Source organism: Pelecanus crispus, chromosome 13 (assembly GCF_030463565.1).
Source record: "Pelecanus crispus isolate bPelCri1 chromosome 13, bPelCri1.pri, whole genome shotgun sequence".
Lineage (NCBI taxonomy): Eukaryota > Metazoa > Chordata > Aves > Pelecaniformes > Pelecanidae > Pelecanus > Pelecanus crispus.
This window is the reverse complement of record NC_134655.1, coordinates 8,532,325-8,548,951: the sequence shown is the minus strand read 5'-3', so window position 1 is coordinate 8,548,951 and position 16,627 is coordinate 8,532,325. Positions and strand designations below refer to the sequence as shown.

At 43.9% G+C, this 16,627-nt stretch overlaps 1 protein-coding gene across 1 annotated transcript in view; it reads right to left on the bottom strand.

The window, feature by feature from the left end:
* NRK (Nik related kinase) overlaps positions 1–16,627 on the bottom strand; it is a 106,547-nt gene that overhangs the window by 58,744 nt on the left and 31,176 nt on the right. The window contains exons 3-7 of the mRNA XM_075720693.1: positions 13,402–13,458; positions 5,605–5,730; positions 4,702–4,812; positions 2,799–2,889; positions 574–704 (exon numbers count right to left, since the gene is read on the bottom strand). Of these exons, the coding sequence (XP_075576808.1) occupies positions 574–704; positions 2,799–2,889; positions 4,702–4,812; positions 5,605–5,730; positions 13,402–13,458 (516 nt within the window). The remainder of the gene's footprint in view (positions 1–573; positions 705–2,798; positions 2,890–4,701; positions 4,813–5,604; positions 5,731–13,401; positions 13,459–16,627) is intronic.

The following is a 16,627-nucleotide window of genomic DNA, read 5'->3' as shown; positions in this document are numbered from 1 at the left end:
AAGCCAGACTTCTGAATGGTGCCCAGTGACAGGACAAGAGGCAATGGGCACACATACAAGAAATTCCGTGCCTTCTCACCTCAGTAACCCTGCGAATGACCAGAAATCACTAAGGGATGGGAAACCTCTTGCAGTCACATGCTCATAAATGAGTGAAGTGATACTAATTACTGCCAATTAACTCAGGATTTGCAGCTAAGTAGAGTAAAACAGCTCTATCACAGTAACTTGTCATATTAGTATTACAGTACTTCAAGTATTTCTTCCAAATTTACCTCTTCCTTTCTTTTCTATCCTGACCTGCAACCTCCATATATCAGTATTTTTTTTTTGGCACAGAAGTTCATGAAAGTATATTTCATGTATTAACAATTCACAAAAAAATACTTGTAATGAAAGTCCACTCTTAAAAAGAGCCACCACCCACATATTACAAATACTTCTATTTGTACAGTTGTAATATTATTGCGGTTTAAAAGGAGGGAAGTTTGAACTTTTCAAATGCAGTACGAGAGTAGGATTTCAGCAATAACCTGCACGTTTTGCTACTTTATACAGAGTTGTAACACCTACTCTGTAATCGTACGTAGAGTCTGGGTTCTCCTCGCAAGCAATGACCTCAGGTGCCATCCAATACGGTGTGCCAATAAAGGTGTTTCTTCTCCCAATAGTCCTATCCAGTTGAGCACTTACACCAAAATCCACTGAAAAGCCAAGCAGAGGTAAAGAAATTAATAAAGAGTTGTGTCCACGTGGCAGAGTGTTTGCTTGGTTACTTTCATACTGTTTAGAATATCAAACCTTTGGGCTACAATGCATATCAAATCTGAGTTCCTCCAGTACATCTTGTCCAATAGTTGAAATTTAACTGCCTTTTTTTCTTTTTTTTTTTTTTTGGACAGAAGAATCAAATAAACAGCATGCTAAATCTGCCAGGCAGGTTACAGCAGACAGAAAATACTCTAGGAAGACATTATAGAATAATTTATGCTTAATTGAAATGCTACATTGAGTAGTCTCAAGATCTTTAACTAGTATCTGAAAGGAAAAATAGTATCTACGGACAAGGCAAATTTGGATGTGTCTAACATGGCTGTTTGTGAAAGCTGGAAAGAACTATCATATCGCTTCATTTGAGGTGTTTGGAATAACTCCTTCCCTACATTCATACGCTATATCTTAGAACAAGCTGGAGAGTATACCGGTTTACTCTGATCTTAGACTCATTATACTGAGAGAATTCTGTGGTGCTCTTTGTGCTGAAAAGGGTGTTCCTTCCATCAGGACTGTATAGCAAAATGGTTTTGTTCAGATATGAAGAAGGGCCCATACAACCAATAATTATGCAATTGTATTTTTCTCTGAACAAACCTCTAAGATACACTAATAGGATCCACTGGGCATAGCACTTGAGTGCTATTCACAGGGAAGACAAAATAACAGGGAAAAGAAAGGACTGAAAGGAGACAGCCCTATGGTTACCGTCAAGCAGCAGATTTTCTCACTTATGTTACCTCATTGCAAATCATCTGCAAACCACAATCACTTGTACTACTATAATTTAACGTGCCTGTTCAGCAAAACTTCTCCAACGATGAGTTGGACCTGACCTTTGCGATCATCATGCACTCTGTGCTTCGGATGGGAAGTGTGCACACTTACAATGAAGTGGAATGGAACTGGCCTGAGGACCTCTTGGGTTTCTAGCTTCTGTAAGACACATGATCTAAATCTCTCTGGAAACAACCTTTCCCCCCCCCACTAATTGTTGTACTTAGTAAATCTGTTTCATCTTTACCCAGAGTTCGAAAGGTTTAACTTTCTTGTCACCCATGTGAATAATGGTGGGACTTGTAACTATACAAGACTGTAAACACACACAAACCCCCCACCTTGACAGTTTTAAGAGGGAACAGTTGAAAACTAGTACATATCTTTTAGAGACTACAAGCAAAATCCTGCCTTCATTTAATACAACAGCAAAACTCCCTTTGATTTCAGCAAAGCCAGGATCTCACCATAAGGTTAAACCATAATGAGATTTAAAGTACTTATTTTTATGTGCTCGAGCCAAACATCCTACCCCACATCCACAGGCCATGTTTATTATTTTTGTTCTCCGACTCTACAGTGAATTCTTTCAATTAAAGAGAGAGGGAGCATAAAGATCATCCCAAATAAGGGAAGTGCTCTCCTTGAGACTGCTCCTTTAAATCATTGCCACGTGTTCTCTGTGATGTCTTCCCAAAACATGAAAAACATCCCCTCCTCAAGAGAGATATGAACTTGAGTTTAGTCTTAGGAAGTCAGAAGTTGTCAACACTGACGTGTCACAGCTAGAAGAGGAAGTAAGTAAACTCTGACATTTTTGAGAGATGACTGTTAGTAAGAGCTACTCTTCAGTGGTAGCCCTTACACAAGAGTAATTTCACCTACTGTCAGATTTATGAAAATCTCTAAGACCACTTCCCCTACAGAAATGGATTAGCATAATTTATTCCCACAACTTTTTTATTTTGGAAGTCTTTGAATGCCAGGATCTGCTGTGAAGGCCTGATGGTGCTGTGACTTACTAGACAGGTTCTGTGTTTGACCGCCCAGAAGTAGCTGTATTCTCCACAGGCTATGAGTGACATCCTTGGAGAACATGTCACATTTTCAGCTCTCACCTTATAGACACAATCATTAATGCTACTTGACATATTTGTTGCTCTTAGGTTACTGAAGGTTCCTTATGGGACAAGGTGGAAATCAAATTTTTACAGACAGGTTTCTAGCACACTTTTAAGGAAACTTACCCAGTTTTACTTCTGCATTTTCTGTGAGAAGAACATTCTGTCCTTTAATATCTCGATGGATGACATGGTGAGCATGAAGATGTGCCAAGCCCTAAAAGAAAACCAGATTTTCCTTATTCTTTCTTCCTATCATTATCACGAGCGTGGCATTGTTGCCTTTTTACGCTTTTACCCTTCTCAGACTTTATTCATAGAAAAAGTCCTTTACGTGTTATTAGCAACATGAAGACCCCAGTTTCGGGGAGGAGAGAGGACAGCAACCAAAAGTTTGATTGTCTTCTTTACCCACAGGCCTGACAGTAGTGAAGCATCTCTTGAGTCAAGTGTGAAGAGAACAAGGTAGCAATATTTTAAACTTCTGTCTCAGAATCAAGGGATGCCTCCTTATACTTTGTGTTAAAAGCAAACAAAAGAGGGAAAGAGCAATGCAGAATGCTCTGTATGAGGACCAGAGACAGCAGCTGGCTGGCCACAGCAGCTTAAATTCCGCATTCAGCAAAACTCTGTTCAATGGTAAATGGACCACAGAAAGTTCAAAATACCATGTCAGACCTCTTTTTGAATGCAGCAAATATTGTTTTCATTCAGCTGATATTTCCAATATTCTGTCTCCTCCTCCGTTCCAATGTTGTCCACTGTTAAACTAGCATAGATATAAAGGAACACACTGAAATAACACACCATAGTAAACCAGGGGATGCTTCACTCAAAATGCTTAGCCTCTGTAGGTATTAATGACTTCAAATAGAGCTTCCACCCAACTTCTAAATTTTCCAGAAGGAAACATTGTCAATCCACATGCAACTGGGTCATTCTGTTTTGAAACAAGCATGATTAAATCCAATCTCTTGTTTTAAACCAGCATGCTGCTATGGTTTTCAGTTGCATGAGTGTAAACCAAATGTTTTAACATCAGTTGCTTTAATAGAGATACAGCCACACAACTGAAGAGCAACCTGGCAAGACCATTAAGATTTTTTTTTTTCCAGAAGAGGTCTTGCTGTCCAGCTATAGTTAGTATAATCTGCAGCCTAATGCCAAATCCTTGTAAGATGGCCAATGTTCTCTACTGAGCATGCTTCTCAACTCCTCTGCTCCAGAAGCAAATATTTACCCCTACTCAAGCATTACTTTGGCACGCCATTTGAATTCCAGCTCCCAGAATACACATTTATCTTACCATTATTTAGAAAAGAAGTAAAACTCCGTTACAAGGAAGACGGATCAGTAACTCTGTAATGGGTTTTGAATTTAGAATGACAGGTTCCAACATCTTTTTTTCCAGGCTAGTTCACTAGATTACACTTGGGAATTGTTTTATCCTCTGTACTTTCCAGGAACAAAACAAAACAAAAGCCCTAAGCCTGCAGAGAATGAAATACAGCCCCAACAATTGTCTTGGGGAATACTGCCCCAGCAGGGCCACCTTTAAGTTTTTGGAATGCTGTTTAGTCAACGTTGCTTCTAATATAGTGTGGAAAAGAGGCCCCTGAATGTGTGCAGGTCAAGGAATTATGAACAGCTGAAGGAATGAGTAGTAAGATCTCATCTACAGAGGACATCTCTGTCCTCATGTGGAGGACAGACTTACTGAAAACAGAAAATTTATTTACTTTTCTAGATGCCCAGAACCTGGACTTTCAGAAGATGGCTATTTGCCATAGGAAACAGGAATTTTCTGTTCTTCATACAGAAAATGGGATTAACTCCAATAATATGGGATGTCAAGCAGCCATCACGCTGGCTCTTTGGGTTCTTCTGAACTCCAGGACCACAGCCCATGAGCGCCATGGATCAAAACCTTTAAACAATAATGCTCATTAGTGACCTGTGTTAGCGACCAAAGGCTTGGAAAGGCCTTTTTGTTGCAAATGAGCAACAAAGCTCTGTTGGCACAACTCACCCTGAGAACCTCTCTGCAGATGTACGCAATCCAATCTTCCTTGAAACAGTTCCCTTTTGTCTTCTTTACCAGGTCAGTGACAGAGCCCGCACCACAGTACTCCATCACCAACTGCAGGAAGACAAATGCAATACACCTTTACCACAGCATTGACAGGGTGCCAGCAGAGATACCATGTGCAAACACCCACTCCACCACAATCAAGGTGTGGCAAACTATATGCAACCTTCCCAGATGCCAAGTGACATGAACTCTCATTTCCTGAATCACACACATTGCTGAATAAATAAAAAAAACCTCAGTAGTGCTCCTCTCCTATTGCAGGTTATGGGTACCTTTTTTTTTTTTTTTTTTAAAAGAAACTACAAAATCAGAAAACCAAGAGCTAATAGCACTGAAAAACATTGGAATTTTTTCAAAATATGAAATTTCTCATTTTGCTGCAGAGCTTCAAAAATTGTGCAGCCAAAAAAATTGGAGGATTAAATTTTCTTCTTTGCTTTATTGCCAATTCCTCTGTTCCCTTTTTTATTTTCCAGCTGAAAAAAAAGGAAAGGAAAGCGACAAGAAGAGAGAGGAGGGGAAATGAACAAGCTCTCTTTCACTTTTGTTAAAAAAATTAGAACTACAGAAACATTTAATATGGGGGAAGTGGGGGGGAAGCTTGAACAACAAATCAGAATGATAGCACAAGTTACAAGTAGCATAACATACTTTATGCCCGTCCTCAAAGGAAATCATAGGGGATGGAAGACGTGTAGGGAGGAACAATTTTTCTCTTATATATGTTATTCTTCAGAACAATGACTTCAGAGTTTCACTGAGACTTCCAGGCCAAGCATACTGGAGCGCTAAAGAATGGAGCTCTAAATCTGATGAACAGCAATGACACTAAACACTTACCCAGAGCTGATCATCTTGGCCTGCAGGACTTTTCTTTACAAACGCACCATAATATGTAGCAATATTCCGGTGATGGGAGTACTTTTTTAGCATATTTATCTCCAGCTTGATTTCCTCCTCTTCATTCTGTAGCGAAAGAGAGCAGAAGGCTCCTTAGGTGACCAGAGATCACTGAGCTCCAGGGCTGCCCAGAGCTGCAGGGCAACCTCTGTCTTTGGAGGCTTTCAACATCCAGCTGGAACCAGCCCTGAGCAACCTGGTTTGATCCCATGGCTCACCCTGCTTTGAGCAGGAGGTTGGACCACAGACCTCCTGAGGCTCCCTCCAACCTGAGTTATCCTGTGATTATGAGACTGCAACAGGACAGGCTCTTAAACCGACAACTGAAATCACCCTGACCCATTGGCCTAAAACAATGAATTGCTAGGGTTTGACCTGAAGAACCAGAAATGTCCCAATTTGGGTATAAGAATCTCATATTGTTTCCTCAGGGGGGAGGAGACAATATTATTCCTATTACTCCCCCATTTGCGGTTTCTGTATGCAGTAATTTAGTCCTGGAGAAATTAACCAGATTCAAACAAAAATAAAAATATTCCTAACACTCCATTACTTAAATACTTGGAAAAGCACTTAGTGCACACATCAGCCAATTTGTCTTCCCAGTCCCGTGGAGGGTCTTGCCGGGAGGAAATCAAAGCCAAGAAGGAGGCAACTCGCCACAAATCAAACTCCAGAGCCAGTGCAGCGTTAGGATCTGCTCCTTCCTTCCAGTGGTGAGGCTACCCCACCTGGACCATAGAGTTTCTTCCCCTCTCCTAATGTCATGCCATCAGTTAAGTCCCTGGCACGCTGGGGGCTAGCACACCCCTAGACATCTCCTTCCAGGCACTCGCTAGCTCTGTTTTCCCCCTGTTCTTTCTTTCAGTCTCTTCAGGGCAGACGTTCTCTTCTGCCCAGTACAGCACCGTGCACAATAAGACCTATAATTCCATTCCAAATACTGGGAACACAAGTTTTAATAATTACATTAGAAGAAAATGCCCTTCTTCAGAGGGAACAGCCTGATCTGAAGAGGTCCGCTCAGAGCTAGCTTGTTTGCTATGTGGCCGTCAAAAGAAATGGTGCACGATACCCAGTGAAACGCATTTGGATTTTGCTGTCTCATTTGCTTTAATAGGAAATGAGTGGTGCTGCAAGGTATCCTTGTATTAGTTAAAAGGAGCATGACAAAGCTGAAAATTAATTTACCTTGCTGCAAAACATCCCAGTCAGCACTTACTAGCTGAAGGGGGAAAAAAGAGGCAGCAAGAACAGCTCAGCCCCACAGGACATTTTTCTGCACTTTTCCACTATTTTCCAGTAGCTTTGCCATTGAAGCATTCCTTTAACCATCACGACAGACTGCTTACAAAACCAGCTGCGTTGTCCTTTCTACCTGTACCAAAACATTAAAGCCTGACAGGCTGAAGCCAAATTCCCTCAAGCATATGCATATGATGTGTCTTATTAAACCCGACCACAAAAAAAAATCATTCCCAACAGAACAGAAGGGACCAATAAGTTTTCCCCAGTAACATCAATCCACAGGAGACACGTTACCAGACCGAAGCCTAATTGTCTTAAGCTTTAGGAAACAGGAAACGTAAAATAACTCCACTTGAAGCAAAATGAACTATTTCAGGTTTCAGAACAGCCCCTTTGTTGAACACAGGCTCTCAAGCTGCACACATTACACTAGATATTTCTTTTATCTTTTGTTTGCAATTAAGGAAAAAGGAGGACCCTTATTCCTCAGCTTGATACAGCCCTATACGTTGTATGACTTAATTAGCGAGGCTAAGGAGGAGCCCGGTGCAGCATCTGGAATCTCCGAGAGAAATCAGCGCCAGCTCCCAGACAGCATGCAGGAAATCCTCCACGAGCAAGGTCCTATTTCTCTCTGCATGTGACCAGGGCACAATCAAAGGGAGCTGAGAGCTCGTGGTGCTGCTTTCTGGGAGGGGAAACAAGGCTCTACTCCCTTTGGGACTCCAAACAGTGCACATGAAGGGTGGAAACAGGCAGGTGAGGAGAAGGCGGCAGAGAATAAGGAGATGGGAACCGCCATCCTGGACCTGACCACAAGGGTCCTGTCAGTGATATGAGTTTCTGGTAATGGATATTTAGGGAAGAAGGGCAGAAAGCAGGACAAACAGGGAGGACTCCTTTCCTCCCCCTGCTGTCCCTCCCGCATCCTGCCCAGTCCTTCTGCTAGGGCAACCAAACACGTAGAGGGGCAACATTAATCTTTGGTAAAGGCCTTCCCCAGATGACTTAAGATCTCTTCAGATCTTCAGGTTTTGGGTTTTTTTAACTCTGCTCATCTGCATGAACTTTGCACTGGTGGAGCCCGACTGCAGAGCTTCCCTGCTACGCCCTCAGCACCAGCCTGCGGCTTGCACAAAGTTCCCCTTGGGGAGCTGGCAGATCTCAACCACTTCCTCAGAGCTGCTGCCTCTGTTTCAGCTCTTCTTCCTTTGCCCAATTAATTTACTGGATGTTGGAACCGTGCTGGCACAGCTCCTATCCCAGTGCTTTCTATTCCTCTGCAATCTTGCCTCCGTGTTTTTAGAACAAAGATAAGCATGTGCCTGTTTGTGAACACAGCTGGAATACCAAGCAGGCTCTTCCATGCCCACTGGCAAGAGCAAAGAGTAGCTGCAGATGTGTAACGCTCCTTTCCCATTACCAGCAAGATGATCCAATTCCTGCTTTATCTCGTGTCCTTATCTATTTACCCAGAAGGCTGGAACCTGCTCCCTCCCTGCACCTGCCTCTTCCATTGCCCATCCTTGCCCGTAGAAGCAGTCACCTGTGCTCGCACACTGCCGTATGCTGCTCAGGTACAGGATGAGGGCCTTGGGAAGACACTGCTTAGATTGGACAGTGGGCTTCCCTGCTGAGCCCCACCACTGCTAAGCAGAAACCCTCTCAGCCAAACTCTTGCATCCTCCAAAGACAGAGATGTGACTTCAAATATCAGTCAGCCTGTAAGATAAAGGGCTATACAGGACAGCAGGTGGGCATTTCACAGACAAAAAATACTCTGTCTTCTCAGTGCTTGAGTGAGTTTTGGAAAAATTGCTCTATTTCACATGGAGAAACCAAGGCAGAAGGGTAAATGTGAGCGATTCTGTCCCATGGGCCATGTGTGAGGCCCAGCCTGGAACTGAACCTAGACTTGCTAAGTCTCAGTGCTACATACATCCTTCAGGCACAGTGACTGGGGACGGGGACAAAAGCACCCTCAACTTTTCAGTGCATGCACATGCTCAGGATTTCCACTTTCCACCACCCCCTTGTCAGTGTTACCATCAGCCACATCTCCCAGGGGTCTAGAAACCTGCTCATAAATCATGCTGCTTAAGAAAAGGAAACAAGCTCGCAGATGTGCAGGTGCAAAAAGTTGTTTGTTTTCACAAACCAATGCGTTTCTGGGCACAGACGGCTGCACACACATAGATGACAGGTTCATGATCAAAAACTGTTTTTGAAGATGTAGGCCTATCTGCGATGACATTAGGAAGCAAAGAACTAGAAAGCACACGCCTCTGACCTCAAATGGAAACAAGATCACCAGCTGATAAATACTCCACCAAAAGACCCCTTAGTACTGGGGCAGTTCTAACGAAAAGTTTCTCATTTAAATGTTATTTTGCTATCTGGAAAGACTGAAAGCAAGGACAGACAGAGAATGACCTGCTGCAGAAGAGCTCTTTGATCACGTGCACTGATAGCTGAAGAGACCAGGCAGCAAGAATCCTCTCTTTGCAAGCACTCTGTTTGCTTGGCACCGTCTGATAACAGGAAGCAGAGTCTGCGTAGAGAGCCACATGAGTGCACATTGCCATCAGCTCCCCTTCAACCATTTCAGAGGGCTCTCCCTGCTCCCCCTGTAACATGTCGCAGCAGCACTTCCTGACAGGTGTCCAGAGGACCCCGCAATGACCACAGCATCCTGCTGCCGCTCTTAAGAAACTGGCCCAGGGCTGCAGCTCATGACAGCGAAGGACAGATTTGCTCAGCTCTTGGTGCACCCCTGATCTTAGAGCTGAACAGTCACAGCTGGAGCTGGTCAGGGAATTGCTGATGAAATGATTTCTTGCAAGAAAGAAAAAGAAAAAAAAAGCAGATTTGGTGAAACGGAATCTTTTGGCAGAAATGTACTGGTTATGATGAAACATTAGCTGAAAGACTTCTTAGGTTGGATTTTCTAGTGATGAAAACATGATGCTGGGGGACAGAAACCCACTGCAGAGTATCCAAGTAGCAAGGAAGTAGCTCAGACCCCTAGGATAAGAGAGATCTTGTTCAATCCTATCCTCTTCCAAGTCAGACAACACTGACCTATTACTGAGCAGGTTAGTGACCAAACCACCATCACCCCCCTGCACTGGCATGGGGCTCTGTCAAACTCGGCCACTGGAATTGCCCCACTTTGAATGAGAGAGATCTGCTGGAGGCTTGAACCGGAGAGTGCTCTAAGCAGGTACACAAATCACAAGGCCAATCCAGGCATTCAGCTCTTCTGAACTTTTTCTGGAGACAGGTGAAGGGAAAAAGACTGCATCTTGATTTATTTTTTTAATCTTCCTGTTTTCTACCACATGAAATTTTTACTCCCTAAGAAAACTGTTCCCCATGCAGCACTAATCAGATCATATAACCACCCAAAGATGAAAATGGCTACAGGGGCTAGGAGCCTCCTGTCTCACTCAAGCAGGTTTACTATGACAGCTTCCATTTCTCACAAGCCAAACTCCTTGTGAGATGTTGCTCTCAGGTGCAATTTATAGGCAGGACATTGGAGACGAGGATCTCAATATTTTAAAGACTTTATTTAATGCCTCAAGCTAGCTTTTCAAGACCAAAGGATCAGAAAATAACTTAAACCTGCGCAGACTAACAATGCAAGAGAAATATTGAATCCTTGACAGGCTCTGAATTTATGACACTGAAATTCTGGAGGTTGAAAGGATTTCTACACTACAGTTAGGACCCACGACTGCTGTGAGAGGCTTCAGTAACCAAATGCTATGAAGCAGAGAAAAGCTATTGCTATTTCACAGGAGAACTGAGCTTCAGAGATGCCCTGGACACATACAGCATCAGCCTCAGCCATACCCATGCTCCTCCCTACTGCAACTGCAGAGCAGGAATGCATTGGCTCCAACCACCGCACATACTCTGTGCTACAAGAGACCAGCAGCACGGTCCCTGGCCAGACGGATCAGCTCAGGAGGCCGGCAGTAACCCCATTTCTTGCAGCCACATGGCTCACCCCAAGTGCTCTGTGAATTTGCACCAAGGTGTCTGAAGGGCTCAGGACCACAACTGCCAACCCCACCCTGCCGCTGCACACAGCTGTCCACAGCCCGCTGAGCTGAAAGCAATCGAGGTTTACCATAACACCAAGCTGTGAGATGTGGTGGCTGACGACAGGACAACCCCAGCGCACAGCAGGCAGCTGCAGGAGGAACCGCCGGCTACTGGCAGCAACCGCCTGAATCACTCCTGCACTGGTTGCCCAACATCTCGCAGAGGCACCATCGAGGGCCTGGAGGAAACCAGTGATGAAGCAGAGGACTGCATCCAGGTCTGCCATCCTCTGCCCTAACAGCAGGAACACATTAAGCCAACTCCACATTAAGAAAGTGGAAATAACAGCAGAAAGCCTTGGACTCACCCTGCACCAAGGTCAGAGAGCAGAAACACTCAAGTGCAGCTGAACTGGATTTGTTCAGGGTTTAGCTGGGGAAGAGCACCAGGGAAAACCCCTCCAGGTGGCTGCACCAACATGCTCACCACTCAACTCTCAAACCGTCACGACTGCTTTCGCATGAAGTGACTCAACATGAAAACAGCATGATCTGTTATCATTGCCCCTCAAGCAATGGGACAGGTTCCCCGCTATGATGCTGGCTCTCTAGCCTGCAAGAAAGCAGCGAATCAGACCTGAACGGCCGTTTTGTTCCCAGAATCACGCAAGTCTATCAATGTGAATTCCTGAAGCTGGACCACAAGGTTGTCCTCCATTTAAATTTTGTTGCCAAGCAGGCAGGCATTACTGGATACTACAGTTTGTTACTTACATACAAAGGAGACTGTGTTATGCATAGCAAAGGGAAGGAAATCTTTCCAAGGTTCCCTTCCTGCAGTTTTTGCTTCAATTGTTTCATCAAGGAAGGGACTGTCACTGGTGTTAACATGACAGCCCACAAGCGACATCTTTGGCCAGCCCTCACGCACTATTGACTGACCCAGCAAAGCATGAAAGCAGTCCATACAGAAGCTCTGGATCACTTCTGAGTCCCTGTCAAAGCACAGAGGTGCTCTGATCTCAGGAATCTGTCTGCGACCCGAACCCCACCCCGTCTCCCTTCCAAAATCCAGCAGCCCCATGTTTGGTGACTGCCATTTTTTAAAGCCAAAGCGCCTGATGATATATGCACCTATAGAGCTAAAAGCAAAAATCCCACCAATCTAATGTAGTGCTCATTTAAAAAACGCACCCTCCTCTGTGCACAGAGAAGAGCAAAACTACAATTCAACTATTCAACTACACGTGCATATTTTACAAGGTAGCAGCCATAGCCAAACCAGCCCTTAGATACGCTTTGTAAAAGCATTACAATAGCATCCAAATTCAAAAAACCAATGTGCAATTCAGACCACTTCCTGCTCTGGGCTGGATTCCTACACCATCAGCCGAGAGAACTGTCCTAGACCTGCTCTACGTGACAAGGCCCACGCAGACACCAACTTGTTCTGCTGTCTCCCAAGACAATCAAAAGGCATACGAAAATGCAGGCAAGGCCTGCTTGTGCTTGTCCAAAACACCACGTGTAGATGTACCACCGGCAGACTTGGCCCAGAGGACACCACTGACAGACTTGGCCCAGAGGACTTGGCCTTTTTTTTTATTTCGGGCCATAACCCTTCCACAATATCACAAGAGGACTCTAACCTTACCTTGGAGTTTTGTACTCCATATCTACACTGCCAGAGTGACAGAATGGAGAGCTGGTCTTCAGCGAGACCAGATACATCCTACCAAACCACAGACTTCCAGTAAACTCGAGAAGAGGAAGCAGGGAGTCTCCCCAACCTTGCTGGGGCTCAGGCTAATATGGTCTCAAGGAGCAAGCCGCTTCGCCACTGGCTGCGCTCTTAAAAGGAGAAATAAAAATCAGTATTTAGCAACTTTTTCGACACCCTGTTCCGGCACTGACACCACTTTATAAATGTGAGCAGGGACAGTGCCAATTAAACTGTCTCCTTCTCTCATCTGTCAAATAACAATAAAAAAGTGCTACATTTGCATTTCTAACGTGCTCCTGCTTGCTAGCTGTCAGGGTAGCTACTCTGAGGAATGGCTGGCACAAGAGGGGAGAGGGTGTGATGAAACACAGCAGGGGCAGCACAGAGCTACAGGAAATCTTTTACTTGCCATCTCTGGAAACAGATAATCGACTAGAAAAAAGCAGGAAGAGAGTTCTCCTCTTTGTTATTATAGACCATCAAAATATATGGCAGTGGATTCCCTTATTGCTTTGTCACCACTGGTCAGGTACAACTGAAAAATCTGGTTGTATTGGCACCTCTCAGTACTTTATAAAATACAAAACAGTGTTCAGCAACCATAATTTATACCACTGGATCGCCTTTTGCAAGCTATTCACCTTCTCATCATCGGATGATTTATTTTTCCTTGTGCCTTGACAACAGTTTTTTTATTTTTGGTTTTGTACTCACCTCAGTAACGTTCATCACTTTGATTGCTGCTAGCTGCCCAGTCTTAACATGGCGACCCTGTTAAAATAACAAAAGACTGTAAGTAAAACATGCATGCAAACTATGTATACAGTAACAAATTAGGCATATAAGAACTGGGCTTGAGCACTTGCTTTCAATCATGTATCAACAACCTTTCAGTGATACAAAACCACCAAGGTGAAGTTTGGGTGTGCATTGTCAGACCCATACCCTTAACCATGCTCTAAAGTCAACCGAGTCACCTTTGCAGGGCTGAATTTCCCCCTTTAGCACAAAGCAAGCAGCAATGCTGGGAGACCTCTGCTGTCAGAGCACAACATGGCATGAGCTTATGGGTCTCCATCCTCCTCCTGTTCAACACGCGTTGCAGCCCCTCAAGCCACCTCTTCTCGGAAATCTCAGTGCAGGCGCAGGGTGACCAAACCCGAACAACCTTCTTGTCCTGCAATCCAGGGCTGACGTGGCTGGGGAAGCGAGGCGCTGGGTAGCTGGCACTGTCCCCACCTCCCCACCCCCTCACTTTCTGGCTCACCTCGGGGTAAAGAAACAGCTCTGGGTTTCAGTACATCAATCTGGCAACCTGTATGTGGCTGCCAAGGAACTAAAGCTGTAGGTACTTTCTAGCCTTTTTTGTTTGTTTGTTTGTTTGTTTGTTTCGAAAAAAAGGCTTTTTACTGTGAAATGTTTCATTTTTAAAATTCTTACTGCAGCTGAGTTAACTGTATCTTAGCTACCTCCCAAAAAGCATGCAGAGGCTTTGTATTTAAAATGTAATCTTCTATGGTGGTGGGGAGGAACTCTCCCAGGGCTTTGACTGTATGTGTGCCTATACGTACAAGCACTTCACCTGTGAAATGCCCACACCCCACGATCGTTATTAAGCAACAGATAACTGGGAATTTTAGACTAGGTAAGTGGCTAGTTTTTGAAAACAAAGCTAGGAAAAGAGAGGTAATAGGGAATAAAGCTATTAAAAGAGAAAACTTGATACCAAGACTGACAAAACGTGGTTCACAAGAACGGATATTAGAAACGCAAGCAGGAACCTTGCTGTAAATTGCACAGTTTCTTGGCTTGGTTAGATCAAGTTGCTCAACAGATGCCATCGATGCAGTGTTTTGCCATGATAACCAACACCAATCTCATACTGGAGGATAGGATCAAAAGATTTGTATGAACAGTGGATTGGCTACACATCCTAACTCTTCACTTCCATCAAATGTTCAGAAATGGGTTTGAAGCTTTGAGACTGCAATTTTGTTCCTGAAATAGTAGTGCCTGCAAAGCTGTATATCGAAATAAAAAACTGACAGCAGTTAAGTAAGCCATAGGAAATCAGGAAATCAAATATGAAATGCTGCACTTTACAGACAAAATGATTTGCAGGTGCAATTTACACCTGCAAAATTAAAAGCTAGGTTGATGTCATTTTAAAACCCAGGTCCTATCTGCACAAAATTGCATACGAGTGTTATTTCTAAGACTAAGCAATTTTGCATCAAAGAAAAATGATTCCTCGTTCTCAGGCGATATGTCACAGTCATGTTTTCTTTTACAGAAAACTAAATCCTGCTGAGTTTTTGTATATTTGTAAGTGTCCTCTTTCCGTGGAAGCACTCCTGGGACTGCAAAGCTTTTTCTCATAAATGAGAATGATAGGATTTATATATTATGACAGACCTCAGGAGGAAGACAAACGGGACACACCCTCACCAGGCCCACGACACACACACCACCGTGGCTGAGTGCAGACGGGCAGTGACCAGTGCTAGCCCAACAGATGCCGGTGTTTGGTCAGCATCCATCCCAGCTGACGTCAATCCCGGTTAGCAAGCTTCCTCTGCACAGCCACGGCTCTTTGTTGGAGGCCATTGTTTGCAAATGTTTCCAGGCATTGAATGTCTTGGCAATATAGCGAGAGAGGGCCTTCCACAAAATACAGTCATGCTAGACATGCTGGCACCCTGATTTAACTCCAGAGTTTGGCTGGAGTCAAGTATGCTGATAATTCCAAGTCTCCGGCCACCACACATAGCAGGCGATCAACCCGTCGAAAGAACGAGTCTCTCCTGGGCTGCTGTACATTCTGCAAAGGATGGTGTCAAGAATCAACACTGATTTTCACAATTACAGCGAAGCATGGAGATGTGCTGCTTTACTGAAAAAATAAATCAATCAATACTAGGCTAGCATCGCACTCGATAATTGAATATTCAGAAGAATAAGGAAGGGGGAAAGGCTTGGCATTCAGTTTTGATTTCAAAGCATGATACCTAGTCAAATTGTCCCTCTGTATAACAGGCATCTGTTATTTTGCAGCCACAGTTATTTCTACTGCATGCAAACCTCCTGCTCTCAGTCACTTTTACCATTGTAAATGAGAATACTAAATCCCCCCAAAAAGGTTTGGAAAAATTAGTATTTATAGGAAAGAAAACAAGTAGCCCTTTTGTTTTGTGGGTGGTGATTCACCTTTGCACAACAAACGTGTCCCCATCAACTGAGAAGCACAACTCGATCCTGCTCCCGCATTCCTAGAAGCTCCCATGCCTGCAACTGGGCTGACTGCCGGATGAGAGGCGCTTAGTCTGCGCGGAGACGGCAGGATCACACATCGTGCCTTGTCTCAGTGCCCTATCTTCCTCACACCATACGTTACTATTCGCCTGAGGGAAATGCATAGGCTCACATCCAACCATCCCTTTGCACAGGCTAACCTCCAATAAATACTCTCTGACTGGGTAAAGCAGCTTTTACATAGAAGTAAATTCTGTTAACTACATGCACTTCACACCCTTATGTTCTTTTAGACCCCTTTGTCCTGGAAGAAAATAGAGAGTGGTTCAATCCACCAGAGAATCCAAACCCTCCTCAAGAGGCTGAAAGGAAAGGAGCAGTAAAAACTCATTCATGTTGGTTTGCTCTAATTCTTATCTCACAACGTTTTGTTTTCAACAACCATTATCACACCTTTTGAAAAGAATCTTTCATGTTTCTTGGTTGTATTAAGCTGGAGAACCTCATCTTCAACTACCACCACAAGTTTGTGCAGGGTCATGCAGAGGGCTGCAGGTTAACCTCATGAAAAGGTGTAAACATATCTATATATTTACATTTGCCTCTCATCAATTACCTAAAAGGGATGAATTAGTTTAAAACTGTGTATTAAAAAAAAAAAAAAAAAGTATCTTGGAGCATGTAGCTA